General features: G+C 36.7%; 1 protein-coding gene across 3 annotated transcripts in view; it reads right to left on the bottom strand.

Annotated features, from left to right (window-relative positions):
• RAB3GAP1 (RAB3 GTPase activating protein catalytic subunit 1) overlaps window positions 1–27,745 on the bottom strand; it is a 116,828-nt gene that overhangs the window by 81,365 nt on the left and 7,718 nt on the right. For all 3 annotated transcript variants that reach the window (XM_044913595.1, XM_021695790.2, XM_021695791.2), the window contains exons 4-5: window positions 2,388–2,520; window positions 154–232 (exon numbers count right to left, since the gene is read on the bottom strand). In XM_044913595.1, coding sequence (XP_044769530.1) covers window positions 154–232; window positions 2,388–2,520 — 212 coding nt within the window. The remainder of the gene's footprint in view (window positions 1–153; window positions 233–2,387; window positions 2,521–27,745) is intronic.

Genomic DNA, 27,745 nt, shown 5'->3' with positions numbered 1-27,745 from the left:
TTTGTTTGCAGACTGTCGCTGTAATAAATCGTAGTAAGTGCAACCATATGCTGAATTTTGTGCATCTTCCTAGCAAATCACTGAACCTGGGGGAGATGTTGGAGTCTCCCCAACACAGACACTAAAAGTTACCTGAGTAAAACGTATACCTACCATCTTACCAGGCAATGTGCTCTTGGAGGAAAGTCATTATTCATGCACAACAAATCTTGCATAGATTGTGGAATAACATCTACAAAAACATTTAATAGTGAAAAAATTAGTATGTTCATTTTAAGGCAAAATTTTATAACATGTCTGAAAAAAAAATCACATGTAACATGTCATGCTAATCCGTGTAGTTTTGTAATTGCTTAAGGATTTGTATCTAGGACTAGCTCTAAGATTTGGGATGACAGATGTCTCTCTCCCATTGTCCTCTATTTTAAAAAAGCCAGCCTCTAAAAACAAAAGTATTATTCTTACATGTGTAGTATTTCCTTTCTTCTAAGTCATGACTCAAATGTTTTCTCATCCTTCCTAGAAAGCCATGTTTTATCTGTTCTTCTTGGTCTGCCCTGTCCCTACTTTTCTTCAAAATTCTACTTAGAATCTTGTCAACATCTTATCACCACCTATGGCTAGTCTTTGCTGGCCTCTGGCCATCTTAAGTGTTCTTATAAAACCACTAACCAGCTTCCCACTTATTACCCATGCATCTTTAAGCACTTGTATTGCCATTTATAGTAAGATACTGATATAAATGATCCTTATTTATTCATAAATGCATAATAAATTCAAAGTATAAAGAATATTTGTTCATAAAAATATTTCCTTTTGCTGTATAGCCATCATTCCTTAGCAAATTTATATTTTGTTCATTTTCAAAAAGAATAGGAGAACACTAAAGACTTGATGCTTTAACTGAAGCAATGAACAACCCCAACAAAATAAAAGATCAGTGCTCAAATCTCTCTGATAGTATAGTTTTAAATGTGTATCTCCAAATTAAATGAGTTGATGATTTACTTGTAACTTCTCTCATTAGGTACAGCCTTAATCACAACCAAACTGAAACTGCACAATACATATACACATGCAATAATAATGATTTAACTAACTTAAATCCATTCATCTTCTCTCATATCACAGTCTCCTATATGAGTTCATCTCAGAAACACTGATTCTAAGCCTCATTATTATAAGAGCCTCTCCTTGATAGATGATCTTTCCTCAAATAACAGCACTCAAGATTTCTCTACCTTAACAGTTCCTTCATTAGTCAGCAGAATGTAGGACCTGGAAATCTCTGGGCTATTATCAGACTTCCCACCAGTTGCACATATTTCCCTCATCCCCTTACTCCTAAAGTACATACATTCATCTTCTGGTGTAATTATTTTATTTAGTGCATAACTGTCACTATATACGTGTATAGATGGTCAATGCTATCTGTCCTAGTTTATGAATCTGAATACAGATGCTAACTACTTTATTGTTTCTAAAAAGAATGCATAGAATACAAAAGGTAATATAATTTTATTCCTATACAAGAAAAGGTACAAATATTTCAGGCCTACACTTACAAATGATAATCTGTTTTGATGAGAAAAACTTTTTTTAATTTATTTTTTCAATTGAAATATAATTGACATTTAACACTATATTACTGTCAGGTATACAACATAACAACTCATTAACTGTATACACTACAAAATGATCACCGTAAGCGTAGTCAATATCTGTCACCAGTTAACAACAAAACTTTCTTTGTCATAAGAACTTTTACAATTTGCACTCCAAGCAACTTTCAAATACACAATACAGTACTATTAACTATAGTTACCATGCTGTACATTAATTACATCCCCACGACTTACTTATTTTATAACTGTAAATTTGTACCTTTTGGCCCCTTTCATCCTTTATAGACCATATCCCCTTACTGGACTGTAAATTTCTTTTAACTGTGGGTTAAAAGTGCACTCAATAAATATCTGTTAATCTAATTAATTTTGACTTGATTGCTATGACTGTTCTTTAAAAAGATCATATTCTGGGGCGCCTGGGTGGCTCAGTTGGTTAAGCGACTGCCTTCGGCTCAGGTCATGATCCTGGAGTCCTGGGATCGAGTCCTGCATCGGGCTCCCAGCTTGGTGGGGAGCCTGCTTCTCCCTCTGACCCTATCCCCTCTCATGCTGTTTCTCTCTCTCTCTCTCTCTCAAATAAATAAATAAATAAAATCTTTAAAAAAAAAAATCATATTCTGTTTCAGATGTAGTGAAACAACTTGGCAAATGTAAAACATCTCCAGAGGACATAACCTAATTAAGAGAACTAAATTCATAATTCAAAATTATAATCACTCTTACACTCAAGAGTTTCAAAATATGTAGCTAACAACTTACCTTCCAATACTTCATCCTTTCCTTCTTTATCAGTGGAGTCTTGTACAAGATAATGATGAGTGACTGAGAACTTGAAGTCGGCAAAGGAAATTTCATCTGATTTCTCTTCCCATGTTCCAGAAGTAAATATACCCTATATTTAACAACAAAATGGAAAAACATCCTCATTAAAAAAAAAATTCCCTTAAAATATTAACTATCAAGTGACATACAAAATTACAATTTTTGAATAATCTTGTGAGATAAATATATAAAATCAAGAATATACAGTAAGTCCCATCCCTCTTACATACAAAAAAAAAAACCCTCTCTACCATTAGCAGAATTTCTGAGTTACTTTTAGCTGAAAATGATAACATTTTATAAATTTTATAATTCAGAAAAAAATATATGGCAATAAAATGTACTTTTATAAAAATCTCAAATCTGATATCACTATATAGTACAGAGCATTACTGGATATCAGAAATTGCTTAATAAAAAAGCAGTTTGTAGAATCAACTTGAGTGACATGATATTTGTAGCACTTATTTGCTTAATATGTTCTGCAACCATCTTTATAAAGCTTTGGTATTCAAATATTTTCATTTAAATAGCAACTCCTTGACTGGAAAACACTTTAATTAAAAGTTCCAAAGAGCCCCCTCACTTATACAACATAATCCTAAAAAAAGGATTTTTCCCATGGGCCTCCAATCTCCCATAGCTATTCCTTCCACTGGAGAGGAGGTATATAGTCATTACAGCATATAGCACCACTATGAGGCAGGAAATACCAACCCAGCAACTTGACAAGCACAGTCCAGTTTCAAACTAGACAGAAAATATGTAAGGAATGAGTCTGTGAGTTACCGGGTCTTTATAAAAAGTGTTTTCATGACCATACCTAATGTAGAACACTCAAATTTTTTATATGTGCTGCTGGCAAAGTTAAGGGTATATGTTAATATATCAAAGAGCAATCTTTTTATTAAGAGAAAAACCACCATGTATGAAACATATCAAAACCTATAATTTTATATGTTGGGTGTCTCTAAAGTGAGGTTAACCTGTATTGAATTAAGACCTATATGGCCCATACTAAATTCTCAAATTGTAATAAGCATTATACACAAAAGCTTGGTGTGCTACGAGGAATGCCCACTATAAAGCAGTTAAGGCTAAAACTAAGGACAAGGGAGAAGCCCAGAAAATGAGAGAAAACCTCATTTGTCAAGCATGCAGAAAAGCTGAAATACTCTATTTAAGTGATATAAAGAAACATTACCTGACCCTAATTTTGGATTCTGAGAATTACTGTTAACCTTACCAATAGCCATCAAGGAGGATTTGGTTGTATTCAATAAACAGGAGGAATACAGGTTCTGTCTCCCAGACAGACTTCTTAAGATAATTAGTTCAACAGAAAACAACACTCTAATCTGCTTTCCTTCAATTCCATTATGATGCAGTCCTTTGACACCAAATTTCAGTATGGTGTATATTTACAATTAGAATCAGAAATGACAACTGTGGTTCAAAACTAATCCAGTGATTCGTCAAAAATAACCTCTGAGGGCTCCGATCAGACAATAAAAAAGAATGGAAAGAAATAAAACTGTCTGCATTCACAATGATCTGATATGTACCTAGAATAGCCAAAGCAACCTACAAACTACTAAAACTAACTGATGAGCTTATGAAGTTGTGGAATTCAAGATCAATATACAAAAACCATCTGTATTTTTATATACAGGCAGCAAACACTTGGAAAATGATTTTTTTTATATACCACTCTTACAACATCAAAAATAATTAGAAATACATGTAAAAAAGATGAGCAAGAATTCTACCTAAGAATGCTTCAAAACATTGATGAGCGATTATTAGAGACCTAAAAAGAGCTAAATGTACATGGATTGGAAGATAAAACAGCATTAAGATGTCATTCTCCTCAAATAGATCTATAAATTCAACACCATCTTAATCAAAATCCCAGCAGGCATTTTGTAGAAATTGGCACGCTGATCCTAAAACTAATATGAAATCCAAAGGACCTAAAATACTTAAAATAATTCTGATGAAAAATATACTACCTCATTTTAAGATTTATTTTGCTATAGTAATTAAGACAGTATAGTACTGGCATAAACACAAATAGATCAATAAGATGTAAGAGTCCAGAAATACATTCACACTTATACTCCATTTTACAACAGAGGAGCTACTGCAATTCAGTAGGGAAAGGGGAAAGGATGGTCTTTTCAACAAACAGTCCTGGGATAATAAGATATTCATATGGAGGAAAACGGAGGAGAACTGTCTTTACAACCTTGAGATAGGCATAGACTCCTTCGACAGGACACAAAAGGCACTAATAATAAAATTAAAAATTAAGAAAATGAGGAACACCCAAATACATAAAGTAGCTAATAACAAACAAAAAGGAACTAATCGATAATAATAGCAGGGGACTTTAACACCCCATTCACATCAATGGACAGATCATCTATCTAAACAGAAAATCAACAAGGAAACAACGGCTTTGAATGACACAATGGATTTAACAGATATATTCAGGATATTCCATCATATGACAGCAGAATACACCTTCTTTATAAGTGCACATGCAACATTCTCCTGAACAATCACATGTTAGGCCACAAAACAAGCCTCAACAAATTCAAAAAGACCACCATGTATCTTTTCTGACAACACTATGAAACTAGGAGTCAAGCACAAGAAAAAATCTGGAAAGACCACAAATACATGGACGTTAACTAACATGCTAATAAGCAATGAATGAGTCAACCAGGAAATAAAAGAAGAAATAATAAAATACATGGGGGGAAAAAAGAAAATGAAAACATAACAGTTCAAAACCTTTGGGATATACCAAAAGTTTTAAAAGGGAACTTTATAGCAACAGGTCTAACTCAAGAAGCAAGAAAAATCTCAAACAACCTAACCTTATATGTAAGGGAGCTTCTGAAAAGATAACAATTAACAAAACCTAAAACCAACAGAGGGCAGGAAATAATAAAGATTAAAGCAGAAATAAATGAAATAGAAACCTAAAAAAACATTGGAACAGATCAATGAAACCAGGAGCTGGTTTGTTTGGGGAAAAAAAAAAAATCAATAAAATTGATAAACTTCTAGCCAGACTAATCAATAAAAAAAGAAGACTCAAATAAAATCACAAATGAGAATAACAACAAACATCAGAGAAATACAAACAATTATGAGAGAATATTATGAAAAAACTATACGCCAACAAATTGGACAACGTAGAAGAAATGGATAAATTCCTAGAAACATCAAAACTGAAACAGGAAGAAACAGAAAATTTGAATAGATCATTAACCAGCAAAGAAATTAAATCCGTAATCAAAACTCTCCCAAGAAACAAATGTCCAAGACCAGATGGTTTCACAGGCAAATTCTACCAAACGTTTAAAGAGTTGGGATGCCTGGGTAGCTCAGTCGGATAAGCGTCTGCCTTTGGCTCAGGTTATGATCCCAGGGTCCTGGGATCGAGCCCCGCATTGGTCTCCCTGCTCAGCGGGAAGCCTGCTTCATTCTCTCCCACTCCCCCTGCTTGTGTTCCCTCTCTCACTATATCTCTCTCTGTCAAATAAATAAATAAAAATCTTTAAAAAAATTTAAAAAATTTAAAAATTAAATATAAATAAAGAGTTAATTTCTATTCTTCTCAGGCACCTGGGTGGCTCAGTCAGTTAAGCATCTGCCTTCAGCTCATGTCATGATCCCACGGTCCTGGGATGCAGTCCCATATCAGGCTCCCTGGAAAGCAGGGAGTCTGCTTGTCCCTCTCCTTTTGGCCCTCCCCCCACTCTTGTGTTCTTTCTCACTCACTCTGCTCGCTCTCCCAAATAAATTTTTTAAAAAAAAATCTATTCTTGGGCGCCTGGGTGGCTCAGTCATTAAGTGTCTGCCTTCGGCTCAGGTCATGATCCCAGGGTCCTGGGATCGAGTCCCACATCGGGCTCCCTGCTCAGCAGGAAGCCTGCTTCTCCCTCTCCCACTCCCCCTGCTTGTGTTCCTGCTCTCGCTATCTCTCTCTCTCTGTCAAATAAATAAATAAAATCTTAAAAAAAAAAAATCTATTCTTCTCAAACTACTCCAAAATATAGAAAAGGAAAACTTCCAAATTCATTCCATCAGGCCAGCCTTATCCTGATACCAAAACCAGACAGACACCACAAAAAAAGAGAAATACAGGCAAATATCCTTGAAGAACACAAATGCAAAAATACTAAAGAGAATACTAGCAAACTGAATACAGCAATACATTAAAAAATCATTCACGCTGAGCAAGTGGGATTTATTCCCAGGATGCAAGGGTGATTAAATATTCGCAAATCAATCAAAGTGATAATATCACAGCAATAAGAGGAAGTATAAGACCATATGATCATCTCAATAGTGGAGAAAAAGAATCTGACAAAGTACCACATCAACTCATGATAAAAACCCTCAACAAAGTAGGTTGAGAGAGAACTACATCAACACAATAAAGGCCCTATAAGAAAAACCCACAACTAAAATCATCCTTAATGGGGAAAAATAGAGCTTTTCCCCTAAGGTCAGAAACAAGACAAGGACAGCCACTCTCACCACTTTTACTCAACACAGTACTGGAAGTGCCAGCCACAGCAATCAGACAACAAAAAGAAATAAAGGTTTCCAAATTGTTAAGGAACAAGTCAAACTTCCACTATTTGCAGATGCCATGATACTATATAGAGGAAACCCAAAAGACTCCACGAAAAAACTGCTTAGAACTATTTAATGAATTAAGTAAAGTTGCAGGATGCAAAATCAAGATACAGAAATCTATTGCATTTCTATATACCAATAATGAAGCAGTAGAAAAAGGAAACTGAGAAAACAACCCCATTTACAATTGCACCAAAAATAGTAAGACACCTAGGAAGAAACCTAACCAAAGAGGTGAAACACTTGTACTCTAAAACTATAAAACACTGATGAAAAAAAATTGAAGATGATACAAAGAAATGGGAAAACACTCCACCTTCATGGACTGGAAGAATACTGTTAAAATGTCTATTATTACCCAAAGCAATCTACTCATTTAATGCAATCCCTATCAAAATACCAACAGCATCTTTCACAGAACTAGAACAAATAATCCTAAAATTTGTATGGAACCACAAAAGACCCGGACTAGCCAAAGCAATCTTTTTTTTTCCCCCCAAAGATTTATTTATTTATTTTAGAGAGTGTGTGCATGCAAGCAAGGGAGGGGGCAGAGGGAAAGAGAATCTCAAGCAGACTCCCCACTGAGTGTGGAGCCCAATACAGAGCTCAATTCCACGACCCTGAGATTATGACCTGAGCCGAAATCAAGAGTCAGATGCTTAACCGACTGAGCCATCCAGGAGCCCCTAGCCAGAGCAATCTTGAAAAAGAAAAACAAAGCTGGAGACATCACGATTCTAGAGTTCATGTTATATTACAAAGCCGTAATGATCAAAACAGTATGGTACTGGCACAAAAATAGACACATAAACCAACAGAACAGAATAGAAAACCCAGAAACTAACCCACAACTGTAGGCCCAATTAATCTTCAACAAAGCAGGAAAGAATATCCAATAATAAAAGATTGTCTCTTCAACAAATGGTATTTGGGAAAAGTGGACATCAACGTGCAGAAGAGTGAAACTGGACCACTTTCTCACACAAACACAAAAATAAATTTAAAATGGATTAAACAGGAGTCCAAGATGGCGGAGGAATAGGAGACCTAAATTTCGTCTGGTCCCAGGAATTCAGCTAGATAGTTATCAAACCATTCTCAACACCTACGAACTCAACAGGAGATCGAAGAAAAGAACAGAAGCAACTCTATGAAAAGAAAAGTGACTACTTTCTGGAGGTAGGACATACAGAGAAGCAGATCTGAGGCGATATACGGGAAAATAGAATGCAGGAGGGAGGGAGCCTCCAACAGCCAGCTACCGGAAAATGATAGAGCAGCAGAGCATAAAATCGGAACTTTTAGAAGTCTGCTCCGGTGAGGGACGTCACTCCAGTGGCTAAGTGGGGGATGGAACCTTCGCTGGGACCCACTGAAAGGGGTCCTCTAAGCAAAGAGAGAGCCTAAAAGTAACACAGACCAAAAAGGAACAGAAACAATATACCGTAACAGTCACCTTACAGGCAATACAATGGCACTATATTCTTATCTTTCAATAGTTACCCTGAATATAAATGGGCTAAATGCCCCAATCAAAAGACACAAGGTATCAGACTGGATAAAAAAGCAAGACCCATCAATATGCTGTCTGCAAGAGAGTCATTTTAGACGCAAAGACAAGTATCATATGATCTGATACGAGGAATTTGAGAAACAAGACAGAGGGTCACAGGGGAAGGGAGGGAAAAATTAAACAAGGCGAAACCAGAGAGGGAGACAAACCATAATAGACTCTTTTTTTTTTTTTTTTTAAAGATTTTATTTATTTATTTGAGAGAGAGAGAATGAGAGAGAGCAAGCACATGAGAAGGGGGAGGGTCAGAGGGAGAAGCAGACTCCCTGCTGAGCAGGGAGCCCGATGCGGGACTCGATCCAGGGACTCCAGGATCATGACCTGAGCCGAAGGCAGTCGCTTAACCAACTGAGCCACCCAGGCGCCCCCCATAATAGACTCTTAATCTCAGGAAACAAACTTAGGGTTGCTGGAGTGGAGCGGGTGGGAGAGATGGGGTGGCTGGGTCATGGACATTGCAGAGGGTTTGTGTTGTGGTCAAAGCTTCTGCACAATGAAGCAAACAGTCAACAAAACTAAAAGGGAACCTACTGAAAGGGAAAAGATATTTGCATATGACATATCCCATAAAGGGTTAATATCCAAAATATATAAAGAACAGATACAACTCAACACCCAAAAAACAAATAACCCAATTAAAACTGGGCAGACATGAACAGACAATTCTCCAAAAAAGACATCCAGATGGCCAACAGACACATGGAAAGATGCTCAACATCACTCATTATGGGGAAATGCAAATCAAAACCACAGTGAGATACCACCTCACCCCTATCAGAATGGCTAATGTCAAAAACACAAGAAATAGTAAGCGTTGACAAAGATGTGAAGAAAAAGGGTCCCTCTTGCACTGCTGGTGGGAATGCAAACTGGTGCAGCCACTGGGGAGAATAGTATTGAGATTCCTCAAAAAGTTAAAAAAGAACTACACTATGATCCAGTAATTGAACTACTAGATATTTACCCAAAAAATACAAAAACACTAATTCAAGGCGACATGCACCCTTACGTTTATATAGCAACATTATTTTCAATACCCAAGATATGAAAGCAGCTCAAGTGTATCCATCAATAGATGAATGAATGAAGAAAATGTAACATACTCTTAATTAATGAAACAGACTCTTAATTATAGAGAACAAACTGATGGTTACCAGAGGAGAGGTGATTGCAGGGATGGGTCAAAGAGGTGAGGGGGATTAAGGAATGCACTTGTGATGAGCACCAGGTGATGTAGGGAATTGCTGAATCACTAAGTGTGCACCTGAAACTAATATAACACTGTATATTAACTAACTGTAATTAAAATAAAACTTTTAAAAACTTTGAGAAAATGAACTTCACTAAAGTAAACATGCTTATCAAAAGACAAGAAAATGATTGGGGAAGCCATGACTGGAGGAAAGACTCAAAATACATATATCTAAAAAAAGACTCACAACCAGAATATGAGGACAATTTAAAAAACTAAACAATCTCATTTAAGAAAAAAAAGGAGCAAAACACCTAGCAAAAGAAGATATAAATGACCAATGAGGGTGCCTGGGTGGCTCGGTCAGTTAAGCGTCGGCTTTTGGCTCAGGTCATGATCCCAGGATCCTCGGATTAAGTCCTGCATCCAGCTCCCTGCTCAGCGGGGAGTCTGCTTCTCCCTCTGGCCCTCCCCCTGCTCATGATCCCTCTCTCTCACACACACTCTCTCTCAAATAATAAAATCTTTTAAAATAAAAATAAATGACCAAGAACACAGTTAACTATCATGAATTAGTAGATACTACCACATATTAGTAGTCATCACTGAAATCTAAATTAAAAAACCACATTGAGATACCACCTCACACCCAAGGGAATGACTAAAAATAGAAATCTGACAATGCCACCTGTCAGAAAGAATGGAATAACAAATCTTATACATTGCTAAGAACAGAAAATGGTACAACCAGTTTAGAAAAATGGTCTGGCAATTTTTTTTTTTTAAGATTTTATTTATTTATTTGATGGAAAGAGAGAGCACACGCAAGGGGAGCAGCAGAGGGAGAGAGAGAAAGAGACTCCCAGCTAAGCAGGGAGCCCAATGTGGGGCTCAATCCCAGACCCTGGGATCATGACCCAAGCTGAAAGCAGACACTTAACTGACTGAGCCACCCAGGCGCCCCACTAATCATTTTTTATATATTTGTTTCTCCACTAGATTGTAAAAAGCAAAGACTATGTATGTTCTATTCTGCTTTGCATCCCAGAACTCAACAGTTCCTACATACTTAATAAGTATCTTAGGAACTACCTTTTTTTAATATTTATAATAAACCCCCATATGTCCCAAAGACACTAGGAAATATGTAATGCATTTTAAGTATGTGAATATATTTAAATATTTAAATATACTTATAAATATTTGTGAATTATCAGAAATATGTAATATATTTGGATAATATATACACTGTGATCTATTCTAACAACCTGAAATAGCACACAACCCAATCCAAAAGGTATTCTCTCTGACTTGAACTGATATATGTACATCAGAGTCCTTGTGCATTGTTTTTTGTGAAATTTATTTCCTCATTGCATGGGTTAAACACAGATGAGTAAACTCAGTGCCTTTCTGGATTAAGAGATTTTCTCTAACACCTAAACACAAGTCATCTTTAGGACTTACTCTTTACCAGAATTTAATTTCATCTTAAATGGCCTATCATGTAAAATATAATCCTCCTTCTATTAAGAAATATAAATTTAACAATTAATTGTTTAGCAAATTAAAAACTGTTTCTTCTACTGCCAAATGCAATACATTATTGAAAGGGAGAAAAACATAGTAAAGCATTAAAAAAACAGTGAATTTTTTTCCATTTCTTTTTTTGAGGAGGATATTGCTATGGTTCTCAACCTAATTAGACTTTAAAATCACTGAAGAGGCTTAAAAAATGTACTGATGGGCGCCTGGGTGGCTCAGTTGGTTAAGCGACTGCCTTCAGCTCAGGTCATGATCCCGGGGTCCTGGGATTGAGTCCCGCATCGGGCTCCCTGCTCTGCGGGGAGCCTGCTTCTCCCTCTCCCACTCCCCCTGCTTGTGTTCCCTCTCTCGCTGTGTCTCTCTCTGTCAAATAAATAAATAAAATCTTTAAAAAAAAAAATGTACTGATTACTAGGCTCCACAAAAGACCAATTAAATCAAGATCTCTGAGGTTGCAACCTAAACACTAGAATTTTTCAGAAGCTCCTCAAATAATTCCAATGTGCAGCCAAGGTAGACAACCAAATAGTATGGAGCTAAAATTCAAGTTTTCATCCACGGGTATAAGAAATCCTTTTGACCACAGACAGTATTAAAATATAAGCATTAAAAAATCATCTGTGCTGGGACAACTGGATATCCACATGCAAAAAAAATGAAACTGGATCCTTTCCTGAGACTTGACATGAAAAGTAACTCAAAACGGATCACAAATCTAAATGTAAGAGCAAAAACTATAGATACCATCAAGAAAGTTAAAAGATAACCCCCAATGATACATGCTACAACATGAAAAATAGGGGAAAATATTTGCAAATTATATAGCTCCTAAGGGACTTGTATCCAAATGTATAAGCAACTCTAATACTGAATAAAAAGACAAATAATCCAATTTAAAAATGGGCAAAGGATCTGAATAGACATTTCCCTAAAGAAGATATACAAATGGCGAGTAAGAATATGAAAAGATGTTTAATATCAAAAGCCATTAGGCAAATGCAAATCAAAACAACCAGATATCACTTCACATCCAATAGGATGGCTATAATAAAAAAGATAACAGGGCGCCTGGGTGGCTCAGTCGTTAAGCGTCTGCCTTCGGCTCAGGTCATGATCCCGGGGTCCTGGGATCGAGCCCCACATCAGGCTCCCTGCTCGGCGGGAAGCCTGCTTCTCCCTCCCCCACTCCCCCTGCTTGTGTTCCCTTTCTCGCTGTGTCTCTCTCTGTCAAATAAATAAATAAAATCTTTAAAAAAAAAAATTTTTTTTAAATAAAAAAAATTAAATTAAATTAAAAAGATAACAAGTGTTGGTGAGAAAGTGGGGAGATCAGGACAAATACACTGCTGATAAAAATGTAAAATGATGCAACCACTTTGGAAAACAGCCAGGCAGTTCCTTAAAGGGTTAAAAATAAAGTTACCATATGAACCAACAATTATACTCAAAGGAAATGAAAATATACATCCACACAAGAAACTTACACATGAAGGTTCAGCATTACTTGTAATAGCCAAGAAGTAGAAACAATGTAAATGTCAATCAACTGATAAATGGATAAATAAAATGTGGTGAATCCTTATGATGCAACAGTAATCAAAGACTAATAAATGCTACAATATGGACCAATCTTGAAAACTTTATGCTAAGCGAAAAAATCCAATATACCAAAGGCTCCATATTGTATGATTCCATTCACACAAAATGTTCAGATTAGACAAATCTACAGAGACAAACAGTAAGTCAGTTGTTGCCTCAGGAGAGGAGAAAATAGTAAGTGACTAACAGGTATAAGGTTTCTTTTGGGAGTGAAGGAACTGTTCTAAAATAGATTGTAGTAATGATTGTACAGCTCGATCAATATACTAAAAACCACTGAATTATACACCTTAAATTGGTTAACTGTATGGTATATAAACTATATCTCAATAAAAAATTTAGACTGAGAAGATTTTCTTTTAATCACAGTATTTTACATCTATCTACTCTTCCTGAAAAACAGTCCAGGCAGTTTTAAATCTGAATTCACAAGAATCTTCTTTAAAAATAAAGAGGGGGTGCATGGGTGGCTCAGTTGATTAAGCGGCTGGCTCTTGGTTTCCGCTCAGGTCACAATCTCAGGGTCCTGTGATGGAGTCCCACGCCCAGCTCCACGCTTGGCAGGGAGTCTGCCTGGGGATTCTCTCCCTCTCCCTCTGCCCCTCCCCCTTTGCACTCATGCGTGTGCTAGCTCTCTCTCTCTCTCTAAAATAAATAAATCTTTAAAAAATAAAACTCAATGAACATTTCATCCATTTATGGAATAAAACAAACCAAGTGTTTCTCTAGTCAAAGGTGACTCTAAAACAAGTTGTTTTCCTAAAACAAAACCAATATGCCAGTATGCTAGCAAAGTAGCATGCAAATAAACACCTAGAACAGTAGTCGACCCTCACCCGCAATTTCGCTTTCAACGGTTTCAGAAAACCACAGTCAACGTCAATCCAGAAGTGGATGATCCTCCTTCTGACGTATGGTCAGAAAATCAGTAGTAGACTAACACTATATCATGATGCCTATGTCATTCACTTCACTTCATCTCATCATGTAGGCATTTTATCATCTCACATCATCACAAGGAGGAAAAAAAAAACGGGTGAGCACAGTACAATAAGAGAGACATTCACATAACTTTTATTACAGCATATTGTTATAATTATTGTTTTATTATCAGTTGTTAATCTCTTACTGTGCCTACTTCACAAATTAAACTTTATCATACGTACGTACATATACAAAAAAATATCTATAGGATTCAGTACTATCTGTGGTTTCAGGCATCCAGAGGCATTTTTGTAACATATCCCCCATGGATAAGGGGGAACTACTATAGAACTCAATTCCAATAGATTTTGATGATTCCAAACAGTAACTAAAAGACAGCAAAAACATGAAAGAACATACTTAATCTAGAAAGCTGACATTGCATTCTCCACGTATTTTGTAAAAAGGAGATTAACTGTTACATTTGAGGAATTTGTTGTGAAATGGATAGAAGTATGTGATATAGTTTGCAATAGTAATGAATGTTCCATGGCAAAGTTTCCAGTTCAGTGTATTTATTATACAGTCATGGATACTGGCCATGACAACTTGAAATTAATAAAAAAATGACATCTAATCTCACACAGACACAATCTATAACCTTCCACTCTTCACAGGTAGCCTGGTTGGCCCTCTGCCTGGATCAGGATCATTCCAGTAAAAGCACTAAGGCTCAGTCCAGAAGCTCTTCTACATGGAACTTTGACTTCAGTTCCAGAGGATTATTAAAAACCCTAACAAAGGAAGTTCAGAAACAAAGGGGAATTTGACATGAGTCCCTCTTGAATCAATAAAGAGCCACAATTCATCCAGAGAACATTCAACTACCTAAGAACTCTAACAGTAAGAGATCCTAAGAAAAGGCGACACAGCCAACTACAAGTGAATCAGAACAAATACAACAGGCTAATCTTTAGAGAAAAGAACTACCCAGTAGATTTAAGTATGCATAAGACCCATTGGTTGACACAAGTAAGTCTGCTTTACAGGCAACAAGTACTCTTTACCGCCACCTCGGGCACTCAGCTCTAATAGGAGTTTGGGCCTACCTCCACAGCCAGAACTTAAAACTCTTCTGAGTCAGCGTGGCTTGTAATTTAAGCCCAAGCATTTCATCTCTTGATCTGACCTCTCCATCTGTAGAGATGAGCTTCTCACTTGTTTACACAGTACTTGTTTAAACAGTGACATAGGCCCTACACCAAACTAAAGTTCAAAATGTAATTCATGATGTACACTGAAAATTTTACTTCACACTGCAAGAATGTTGTGCTACAACTCAATGGCAAGCAAAAAATCTTTTTAAAATCTACAAAAGAAAAAATTAGGAAATAATAGAACTAAAAACATCTGAAGACACCTCTAATCTCTCTCAGATTAAACCTGAGTTTTTTCAGCCAGAATACATTACATAAAACTTCTCCCCAGCTGGATGATAAATTTTTAACTTCTAGGAGCTCTAAGGAATCAATGAATCAATTTTACTGCAAAAAAGTGTTAAGTAATTCTGTGTTTATATTCTACTCTGCTTAAGCAACTACCATTTGAAAGCCTCTTATGAGAGAGCTGCAGCAGCAACAGCAGCAGGGGCAGCTAATACTAACTGAGATGGCACAGTGCCACACGGGGTTACGGTAAGCAACAAAACTAGATTTTCGGGGTGCCTGAGTGGCTCAGTTGGTTAAGCGACTGCTTTCAGGTCAGGTCATGATCCCGGAGTCCTGGGATCGAGTCCCACATCGGGCTCCCGGCTCAGCGGGGAGCCTGCTTCTCCCTCTGACCCTCTTCCCTCTCATGCTGTTTCTCTCTCTCTCTTTCAAATAAATAAAATCTTGAAAGAAAAAAACTAGATTTTCAACACCAGCAGTGCAAAGCCCAGACTCATCACTCAGCTAGACATTTTATATTACAATAAAAACTTTAACACAACAAAGAACTCCAAAAACTTAAAATTTGAAATAAAAGGAAATATGATAAAATGCTAATTTTTTCCTTCTGTATAATATTCAGAAAAGTTACATACACTATGGTTATTATTGAAAGGAAAAACAAAAATGGAGGGGGAGAAAGGACTATAAACCTTACCTTAAATAATCCTATTCCTAAAAACATTACAGGCATGCTTATAGGCTATATGTTGCTTTCATTTTGATTTACTTCATTTCAGAAACACTATTCTCATCACTGACTGACCCTCAACTGTCTAATTTCCAGAAACTCTGTCTTTAAAAAAGTCTCCACTCTAATCCATAAAACATTTAAATATTCTGCAAGAATGCAAATAAAGGAATCTAAACTGTTCATAATGTTTCTATCAGCCTCAAGTTTGACCTATTGTTATAACTTAGTTTGGGAAGTTTCTCACACAAGGGAAAACCTATAATTCAAATTTATTTTATATTTGCTATGTGAACTTTAAGTACTGAAGTGTCATTCCAATCTACTAAGTGGGTATGAAAAATCTGAACTCATTTCAATACTATTATACTCACTATTCTTCTTTTAATATTCTAAAGTAATGATTCTTCTTCCATAGATTTTTAGTGAGGTAAGAATCAGTCACTGACTAAACAGTTTAATTACCAGATCATGCCATACTTAAACTTAACATCTCAAAATAAGTACTTATAATTTCTGCTGGCTACATAGAATCATAAAATTACAAGGCTAAAAAGAATTTAAAAGGTCATTTCTATCAATCCCCTACCTTCAAGCAAGATCGCACTCATACCAAGACTTTTAACCAAGACTTTTAACTATTTTATTAAGACCAAGACACTAAGATTCCAAAATCTGCTTTAAAAACTTTTTCTAATACTTCCTCTACCTAAGTTTACATTTACTTAAATCTCTAAACCAAAAAAGGCAGAGTAAAATAGAAACAACATGAAAGCCTTATTTCTTGTCCATAAAGTGGGTAACACTTAACCATTAAAATTTGCCTAAGAATTAAGATTAAATAAATTAACAGACACAATCCCTATTATATTACATGGCACCCTAACTGATGCTCAGTAACTGCCATTTCCTCCTCTCTTAAAATCACTTCCCAGCACTTCAGGATCTGTTATGGTAAAGTAGCTTGGTCAGATCAACCATCCTTCAGATAAAAATTATAAAATCTGGACAAAAACAATTCAATTTTTCACGGCTCTGAAGAGTAACCAAATGGAGGCAAAAACCAGGGTGTCCATGAAAAAAAGGAATTTTATCTGATGAGATTTGCATGTCTGTATCTTTTTGTCTCAGATAGCAGTTCTCAAAATTTTTTGCCTCAGGACTCCTTTGCTCTTTACTTTTAAAAATTACTGAAGGGGGCGCCTGGGTGGCTCAGTCGTTAAGCGTCTGCCTTCGGTTCAGGTCATGATCTCAGGGTCCTGGGATCGAGCCCCGCATCAGGCTCCTTGCTCAGCGAGAAGCCTGCTTCTCCCTCTCCCACTCCCCCTGCTTGTGTTCCCTCTCTCGCTGTGTCTTTATCTGTCAGGTGAATAAATAAAATCTTTAAAAAAAATAAAAATAAAAATAAAATAAAAAAATAAAAAAAATAAAAATTACTGAGGAACCCATATTAGAAAATAAAAAGGAAAAAATTATAAATTTTTAAATTCATTTAAAAATGGTAATTTGGGGCACCTGGGTGGCTCAGATGGTTAAGTGTCTGCCTTCGGCTCGGGTCATGATCTCAGGGTCCTGGGATCGAGTCCCGCATCAAGCTCCTTGCTTACCGGGGAACCTACTTCTCCCTCTGCGTGCCACTCCCCCACCCTCTCTCTCTGGCAAATAGATAAATAAAATCTTTTTTTTTTAAATATTTTATTTATTTATTTGACAGAGAGAGAATACAAGCAGGAGTAGTAGCAGAGGGAGAGGAAGAAACAGGCTCCCTACTGAGTAATGAGCCCAATGTGGGGCTGGATCCCAGCACCCTGGGATCATGACCTGAGCCGAAGGCAGCCACTTAACTAACTGAGCCACTCAGGTACCCGATAAATAAAAATCTTTAAAAAATAAATAAATAAATAAATAAAATAAAAATGATAACTTATTACATGTTAATGTTCTACCAATATTTTCCAGAACAAAAATATGAATGAGGGGGGTGGCACTGTTTTACATTTTGTAAATCTCTTTATTGTATAGTTTAAAAAAGACATTTAGATTCTTGTTATCTGTACCTTCAATCTTTGCAATCCATTGTTCTGACTGAAGCATATGAAGAAAACTGGCCTCAAATACATAATGTAGTTAGAAAAGGCCGGGCCTTCTCAACCCATGAAAGGGTCTCTGAGACCAACAGGGGTCCTCAGGCCACACACCATGAAAATTGCTGATCCAAGGGTACTCTATCCTGTGCACAACTCAGGGTTGCAGAATGATGGAGCTTTACTGGATTCAGGCAACAGAGGACAAACTTCAAAGATGACAGGAAAGTTCTAAAGTTAAGATATAAATTATGGAAGGGAAGAAACCCATAGGGGGTAGCTCTCAAATTTGTATATAAACTCTGCCCCAAATTTTTGGTTACTGTTAAACCTGGCATGAACAGTGGAGACTGCACAGTACAGTGACAAAGAAAGAAACTAAAAGAAAAGATTTCAGGGGTGCCTGGGTGGCTCAGTCAGTTAAGCGTCCAACTCTTGATTTCAGCTCAGGTGTTGACCTTGGGGTCATGGGTTTGGGCCCCGCACTGGGCTCCAAAAAAAAAATTTTTTTTTTTTTTCAGTGCTGTCACCAACGAGAAGAGAGTGGTTTTAGTGCAAATGAACTGCTTGCTAAAACAAAAAAATCCCTCTTCAGAGGAACACGACAATATAGTCTCCTACATTTCATGCAAAGTTCAAGCATATAATTAAGAAATTACTGGATATGCACATGCACGAGACAAACTAAAAGAAAAAAAAGAAGAAAAAAAGGAAACAGGAAAATATGACCTATACTCAAAAGAATACAGTCAATAGAAACCAACCCCAAAAAGGCCTAGATGTAGCAACTGGCTTTAGATTAGCTATAATAAAATGCTCAAAGACTGAAGGGAAATATTTTTTTTTTTAAAGATTTTATTTATTTGAGAGAGAGAATGAGAGAGAGCGAGCACATGAAAGGGGGAAGGGTCAGAGGGAGAAGCAGGCTCCCTGCTGAGCAGGGAGCCCGATGCGGGACTCGATCCAGGGACTCCAGGATCATGACCTGAGCTGAAGGCAGTCGCTTAACCAACTGAGCCACCCAGGCGCCCTTTTTTTTTTTTTTAAGGGATATATTTTCAAAATAAATTTAGAGATGAGAAACCTCAGAGAATTGGAAATTATGAAAAGAACCAAATGGAAATTCTAGACCTAAAAAGCACAATAACTAAATTGAGAAATATATCAAATGAGCTTAATAGCAAATCAGAGACAGCAGAAGAAAGAGTAAATGAACTAAAAAAAAAAAACGAGAAATTAGGAGAGAGGGAAAAAAAAAATGAGGACAGCAGAACCTGAGAGACCTGTGGAAAAGTACTAAGAGTTCAAATATAACTTAAGTCACAGAAAAAGAGTAGAGAATGGGGCAGAAAAGTATTTGAAGAAATAACAGCCAAAATTTCCCTAGTTTGGTGAAAAACAAAAATTTACATATCCAATATTAACAAACCTAAGCAAGAAAAATGACTAGTAAATACATCTAAGCACTTAATAGTTAAATGACTTCAAAAGAAAACTGAAGAAAAAAAAGCTTAAAACCAACCAGTGAGAAAAACACCAAAACAGAAAAAAACAATATGAATGACACCTAACTTCTAATCAGAAACTATTGAGAGAAAAAAAACAGAACTACATCTTTAAAGAACTGGAATGAACAAAAGAATGAATGAATGTCAAGCCAGAATTCTTCAGCAAAACTATCCTTCAGAAACAATGTAAAATAAAGGTATCTTCAAACAAACAAAACAGAATTTGCACACAGCCAAAAGTACGGCAATTCCTCAAAAAATTTAAAAAATTATCAAGAGACTGAAAAGATATTTGTACAACCACATTCACAGCAGCATTATTCATAATATAATTCATAATAGCCAAAAAGGAGAAACAACCCAAGTGTCCACCAACTGATGAATGAATGGACTGACAAAATGTCATATATACATACAATGGAATATTATTCCATCATAAAAATATTTTTTGACACATTCTACAACATGGATGAACCTTGAAGACATTATGCTTAGTGAAACAAGCCAGACACAAAAGGACAAATACTCTATGATCCCACTTATATGCAATACCTAGACTACTCAAATTCATAGAAACAGAAATAGAATAGTGGTGGGCGCCTGGGTGACTCAGCTGGTTAAGCGTCTGCGTTTGGTTCAGGTCATGATCCTGGGGTCCTGGAATCAGCTCCTGCAGTGGGCTCCCTGCTCAGCAGGGAGGCTACTTCTCCCTGTCCCACTCCCCTCTGCTCATGTGCTCTCTCTCTCTCAAATAAAAAAGTAAAAAGTAAAGAAATAGGATAGTGGTTACCAGGGTCTTAGAGGAGGCAAGAGGAAGTTACTGCTTAAGGAGAATGAAGTTTTCAGTTTGAGATGATGAAAACTTCAACAATGTCAAAGTACTTAATGTTTTACACCTAATGGTAAATCTTATATATATTTTGCCACAATAAAAAAAAAAAAAATTTAAGTCAACATGATTTACCACATTCAGAAAACAAAAAGGAAAAGCCACATGATTATTTCAACACAGAGTAAGATTTCAAAAAATTAAACACTCATTTATGATTTAAAAAAAAAACAACTTTCAGCAAACTAAGAAAAGAATTCCCTCAGCTTTTCCCCATTGAGAATGATATTCACTGTGGGTTTCTCACAGATGAATTTTATGAAATTGAGCAATGTTCCCTCTATCCCTATACTCTGAAGAGTTTTAATCAGGAAAGGATGCTATATTTTGTCAAATGCTTTTTCTGCATCAATTGATAAGAACATATGGTTCTTCCCTCTCCTATTAATGTGTTCTATCACACTGATTGATTTGCGAATGTTGAACCACCCCTGCATCCCAGGGATAAATCCCACTTGGTCATAGTGGATGATCCTTTTAATGTACTATTGGATCCTATTAGCTAGGATCTTGTTGAGAATTTTGGCATCCATATTCATCAGGGATATTGGTCTGAAATTCTCCTTTTTGATGGGGTCTTTGTCTGATTTAGGAATCAAGGTGATGCTGGCCTCACAGAATGAGACTAGAAGCTTTCCTTCTGTTTCTCCTTTTTGAAACAGCTTCAGGAGAATAGGTATTATTTCTACTTTGAATGTTTGGTAGAATTCCCCAGGGAATCCATCAGGTCCTGGACTCTTGTTTTTTGGGAGGTTTTTGATCACTGCTTCAATCTCGTTACTGGTCTATACAGGTTATCAATTTCTTCCTGTTTCAGTCTTGGCAGTTTACAAGTTTCCAGGAATGCATCCATTTCTTCCAAGTTGCTTAATTTATTAGCATATAGTTGTTGATAATAATTTCTGATAATTGTTTCTATTTCCTTGATGGAACACGACAAGGATACCCACTCTTACCACTACTATTCAACATAGTACTAGAAGTCCTAGCAACAGCAATCAGACAACAAAAAGAAATAAAAGGTATTCAAACTGGCAAAGAAGTCAAAATCTCTCTCTCTGCAGATGACATGATACTTTATGTGGAAAACCCCCAAAGACTCCACCCCTTACTAGAACTCATACAGCAATTCAGTAATGTCACAGGATACAAAATCAATGCACAGAAATCAGTTGCTTTCTTATACATTAACAATGTAACTGTAGAAAGAGAAATTAGAGAATCGATTCAATTTACAATAGCACCAAAAACCATAAGACACCTTGGAATAAATCTAACCAAAGAGGTAAAGGATCTATATACTCTAGGAACTACACAACATTCAAGAAAGAAATTGAAGGGGCACCTGGGTGGCTCAGTTGTTTAAGCGACTGCCTTCGGCTCAGGTCATGATCCTGGAGTCCCGGGATCGAGTCCCGCATCGGGCTCCCTGCTCAGCAGGGAGTCTGCTTCTCCCTCTGACCTTCCTCCCTCTCATGCTCTCTGTCTCTCATTCTCTCTCTCTCAAATAAATAAATAAAATCTTTAAAAAAAACAAAAACAAAAAAAAAGAAAGAAATTGAAGAAGACACAAAAAGATGGAAAAAACATTCCATGTTCATGGATCGGAAGAATAAACATTCTTAAAATGTCTATGCTGCCCAGGGCAATCTATACTTTCAACGCCATCCTGATCAAAATACCAACAGGATTTTTCAAAGTGCTGGAACAAACAATCCTAAAATTTTATGGAATCAGAAAAGACCCCAAATCGCCAAGGAAATGTTGAAAAAGAAAACCAAAGCTGGGGGCATCACGTTGCCCGATTTCAAGCTTTATTACAAAGCTGTGATCACCAAGACAGCATGGTACTGGCACAAAAACAGATACACAGACCAGTGGAAGAGAACAGAGAGCCCAGATATGGACCCTCAACTCTATGGTCAAATAATCTTCAACAAAGCAGGAAAAAATATGCAATGGAAAAAAGACAGTCTCTTCAATAAATGGTGCTGGGAAAATTGGACAGCTATATAGAGAAGAATGAAACTCAACCATTCTCTTACACCATACACAAAGAAACTCAAAATGGATGAAAGACCTCAATGTGAGACAGGAATCCATCAAAATCACCTCTTTGACATTGGCCACAGCAATTTCTTTCAAGACACGTCTCCAGGGGCGCCTGGGTGGCTCAGTTGGTTAAGCAACTGCCTTCGGCTCAGGTCATGATCCTGGGGTCCCGGAATCGAGTCCCGCATCGGGCTCCCTGCTCAGCGGGGAGTCTGCTTCTCCCTCTGACCCTCCCCCCTCTCATGCTCTCTATCATTCTCTCTCTCTCAATAAATAAATAAAAATCTTAAAAAAAAAAAAAAAAAAGACACGTCTCCAAAGGCAAGGGAAACAAAAGCGAAAATAAACTTTTGGGACTTCATCAAGATAAAAAGCTCTGCACAGCAAAGGAAACAGTCAACAAAACAAAGAGGCAACCCACGGAATAGGGGAAGATATTTGCAATGACACCCAAAGGGCTGTTATCCAAGATCTATAAAGAACTTCTCAAACTCAGCACCCAAAAAACAAATAATCAAGTCAAAAAATGGGCAGAAGACATGAAGAGACACTTCTCAAAAGAAGACATACAAATGGCTAACAGACACATGAAAAAATGTTCATCATCATTAGCCATCAGGGAAACTCAAATCAAAACCACACTGAGATACCACCTTACACTAGTTAGAATGGCAAAAATTGACAAGGCAAGAAACAACAAATGTTGGAGAGATCATGGAGAAAGGGGAACCCTCTTACACTGTTGGTGGGAATGCAAATTGGTACAGTCACTTTGGAAAACAGTGTGAAGGTGCCTCAAAAAATTAAAAATTGAGCTACCCTATGCAATTGCACTACTGGGTATTTACCCCAAAGAAACAGATGCAGTGAAAAGAAGGGCCATATGCGCCCCAATGTTCATAGCAGCAATGTCTGCAAAAGCCAAACTGTGGAAAGAGCCAAGATGCCCTTCAATATACAAATGGAAAAAGAAGATGTGGTCCATATATACAATGGAATATTACTCAGCCATGAGAAAGGATGAATACCCAACTTTTGCATCAACATGGATGGGACTGGAGGAGATTATGCTAAGTGAAATAAGTCAAGCAGAGAAAGTCAATTATCATATGGTTTCACTTATTTGTGGAACCTAAGGAATAGCGTGGAGGACATTAGGAGAAGGAAGGGGAAAATGAAGAGGGCAAAATCGGAGGGGGAGACGAACCATGAGAGACTATGGACTTTGAGAAACAAACTGAGGGTTTTAGAGGGTGGGGGGGTGGTGGAGGGATGGGTTAGCCTGGTGATGGGTATTAAGGAGGGCATGTATTGCATGGAGCAATGGGTGTTATATGCAAACAATGAATCATGGAACACTACATCAAAACTAATGATGTACTGTATGGTGACTAACATAACATAATAAAAATAAATAAAAATGAAAAGAAGTCCCTCAAACTTATAAAGGACACCTATGAAGAACCTATGATGTTCTTAATGTTGAACCACTGAACATTTCCCCCTTACAATGGGAAGAAGGCAAGAATGTCTACTCTCAACAGCTCTCAACATGTTACTAAAAGTCCTGGTTAGAGGCACCTGGCTGGCTTAGTCAGTAGAGGACGTGCCTCTTGATCTCAGGGTTGTGAATTCAAGCCCCACATCTGACACAGAGTTTACTTAGAAAAACAAACAAACAAAAAAGACTGCCCTGATGACACTGTGCATAACTGACAGGGGTCACTAGCTGTTTTAGTAAATTAAAAAAAAAAAAAAAAAAAGGTCCTGGTTAGTGTATAACAATAAGAAAAGGACAAAAATTGAAAAAGAAGTAAAACTGTCCCTATTTGCAGGCAACGTGATTATGAATGTAGAAAATGCAAAAGAATTAACAATAAGATTATGAATCTTTACTTTAGCCAGGTCTGAAGATACAAAGTCAACATATAACCTATAATTACAGAGAACTAATGGTTGCCAGAGGGGAGGTGAATGGGGAGATGGGCAAAATGGGTGAAGGGGAGACAGGTTTCCAGGTATGGAATGAGTAAGTCATGGGAATAAAAGGTACAGCATAAGGAATATAGTCAATGAAGCTGTAATAGGTTTTATGATGACAGATGATAGCTACATGTGCGAGCATATTATAATGTATAAACTCATCGAATCACGATGGTGCACACTTAAAACTAATATAACATTGTGTGTCAACTATACTCAAATAAAAAGAATTTTTTTTAAAGTCAACATACAAAATTTTATTGTATGTCTATGTGCTAGCAATAAACAAATGAAAAACTAAACTAAAAAACAATTCCATTTACAACTACATACAATATAAAATACTCAGTAATAAATTTAACAAAAGATATGCAACACCTCCACCAAAAACTTTAAAGCACTGCCAAGAAAAATTAGAGACTTAAATAAATGGAGCAATGTGCCATTTTCATCATTGGAAGCTTCAAGACTGTCCAAATGTCACTTCTCCCCCAAAGTATCCTATAAATTGAACACAAACCCAATCAGTTCCAGCATAATCATAATCCTTTCTATAGAAACTGAGAAGCTCACTCTAAAATTCATAATGGAAACATAAAAGACTTGAATAGACAAAACAATCTTGGGAAAACAACAAAAGCTAAAGAATTTACATTAACCTCAGGACTTCATATAAAGTTATTCAATAGTTCTCAACTGAGGGCAATTTTGCCTCAGAGGACATGGGGTAATGTCTAGATACATTTTTGGTTGTCATCACTGGGAGAGTGCTATTGGCATCTAGTAATTAGAGGCTAGGGGGGCGCCTGGGTGGCTCAGTTGGTTAAGCAACTGCCTTCGGCTCAGGTCATGATCCTGGAGTCCCGGGATCGAATCCCGCATCGGGCTCCCTGCTCAGCGGGGAGCCTGCTTCTCCCTCTCCCACTCCCCCTACTTGTGTTCCCCCTCACGCTGTCTCTGTCAATTAAATAAATAAATAAAATCTTAAAAAAAAAAAAAAAGAGGCTAGGGATACTACTAAATATTCTATACTGCATGGGGCAGCCCCATAACAATCTGGCCCAAAATTTTAATAATGCCAAGGCTGGGAAACCCTAAACTACAGTAATCAGTACAATGTGGTACTGACATAGTATAGTCAAATAGATTAATGAAACAATACAGATTCCAGAAGGTAACCCCCTATATCAACTGTCTGACAAATTTAATGGAGAAAAGTCTTTTCAACAGAGGGTTCTAGAACAGGATATCCCTATGTAAACACTGAACTCAATTCAAACCATATACAAATATTAGTTCAAGATGGATCACAGACCTAAAGGCTAAAATGATAAAGCCTGTAGAAGAAAACATAAAAAGAGTATCTTCATGACCTACAAAAGTACTATCTGAAAAGACTTAAAAGCAGAATACATAAAAGAACTAAAAGACTCCTAAAACTCAATAAAAACTCAAACCAATTTAAAACATGGACAAAAAAATTTGAACAGACATTCCACAAAGACAAATGGCTAATAAGCACATGAAAAGTGGTTAATATTAACATTCATCATAGAAATACAAAATGAAAACCAGAATGAGAAATACAAATAATTCCACAAACTACATACCCATTCGAACGACTAAAATTTTTAAGACTGAAAACAAGCAATTGGTGAGAATGTAGAGCCACCCAAACTCTCATACATGTATTGCTGGTAGGTGAATAAAATGATATAAAAAGCTTTAGCAGTTCGTTAAAGTTAAGCATATACCTATCCTATGATCCAGTAATTTCATTCCTGGGTATTTATCTAAGAGAAACAAAAACACAAGTCTCCAAAGACCTCATACAAGAATATTCTGCTTTAGGGGTGCCTGGGTGGCTTAGTCATTAAGCGTCTGCCTTCGGCTCAGGTCATGATCCCAAAGTCCTGGGATTGAGCCCCGCATTGGGCTCCCTGTTCCACGTGAAGCCTGCTTCTCCCTCTCCCATTGCCCCTGCTTGTGTTCCCTCTCTCGCTGTGTCTGTCAAATAAATAAATAAAATCTTTAAGAAAAAAAAAAGAATATTCTGCTTTATTCATAGCCAGTATATCCGTCAACAAGTCAAACTGCAGTATATCATACAACAGAATACTACTCAGCAATAAAAAGAAATAGTTATTCTTTCAGCCATAAAGAAACCAGGCACAAAGAGTGTATATACCGTATGATGCCATATCACAAAATTCAAGATCCAGGCAAAAGTAATCTCTAATTTAAAAGAAAAAAAGAGAACAGCAGATGCCTGGGGAACATGAGTGAGGAGCACTGGGATTAACTGGAAAGGGTTGCTAGGGACCTTTCTGGGGGGGCAGCATTTGTCAAAATTAAGCAGTTTTGTGCATTAAAATATATGTAAATTTTATTTAAAAAAACGATTTAAAAAATCTAGTGGGGAGTGAAGAATTGATAGAGGTACTACTGAAACAAGAAAATAGCAGAACATTGTTAAAACTGAGTGATGGGCACATAGGGGTTAATCATACTATTTTGTCTACTTTACAAATGTTTGACATTTTTCATAATCAAAGCGTTTTTTTTTTAATTTCTCTTAATTCCCTCATTACTGGAGGAAGAGAGTTGGTAATCACTGTCCTCCACATGAATTAAAATCTCTTCAGTCACTATTTAAACTTTCTTTTATATGCTCAATAATCCCTGTCCTTTACTTTCTTTAATATTCATCATAATTAACAGCTCACCTTGCAATCTATTCATGTTTTCCCTAACTCACTTATTTACTACTATCTACAGGGAGGAAAGGGTTGGAGAGAGTTAACCTTCCTTTAGCCCATGCCAGGCAGTATGCTACATACTTTGAATACATTACCGAATTTATATCCCAAAATTGAATTTAGCATCTAAAATTTTAATCTTATTTACTTATTACTTCTCTCCCTCATCAGAATTTATGTTCAATCACAACATGGATCCTGTCTTGTTCATTATTTCTTCATATATGGCACACAACAGATACTCAGCAAATATGCATAAATCAAAGTATTAAGGAATATAAATAACATCAGAGATCACAAATACTCAGTTCAGCTCTCTTTTTGGTGCTGCAAATCATTTCCCATTC

This window comes from Neomonachus schauinslandi, chromosome 3, assembly GCF_002201575.2.
Source record: "Neomonachus schauinslandi chromosome 3, ASM220157v2, whole genome shotgun sequence".
Lineage (NCBI taxonomy): Eukaryota > Metazoa > Chordata > Mammalia > Carnivora > Phocidae > Neomonachus > Neomonachus schauinslandi.
This window is presented reverse-complemented; position numbering and strand designations above follow the sequence as displayed.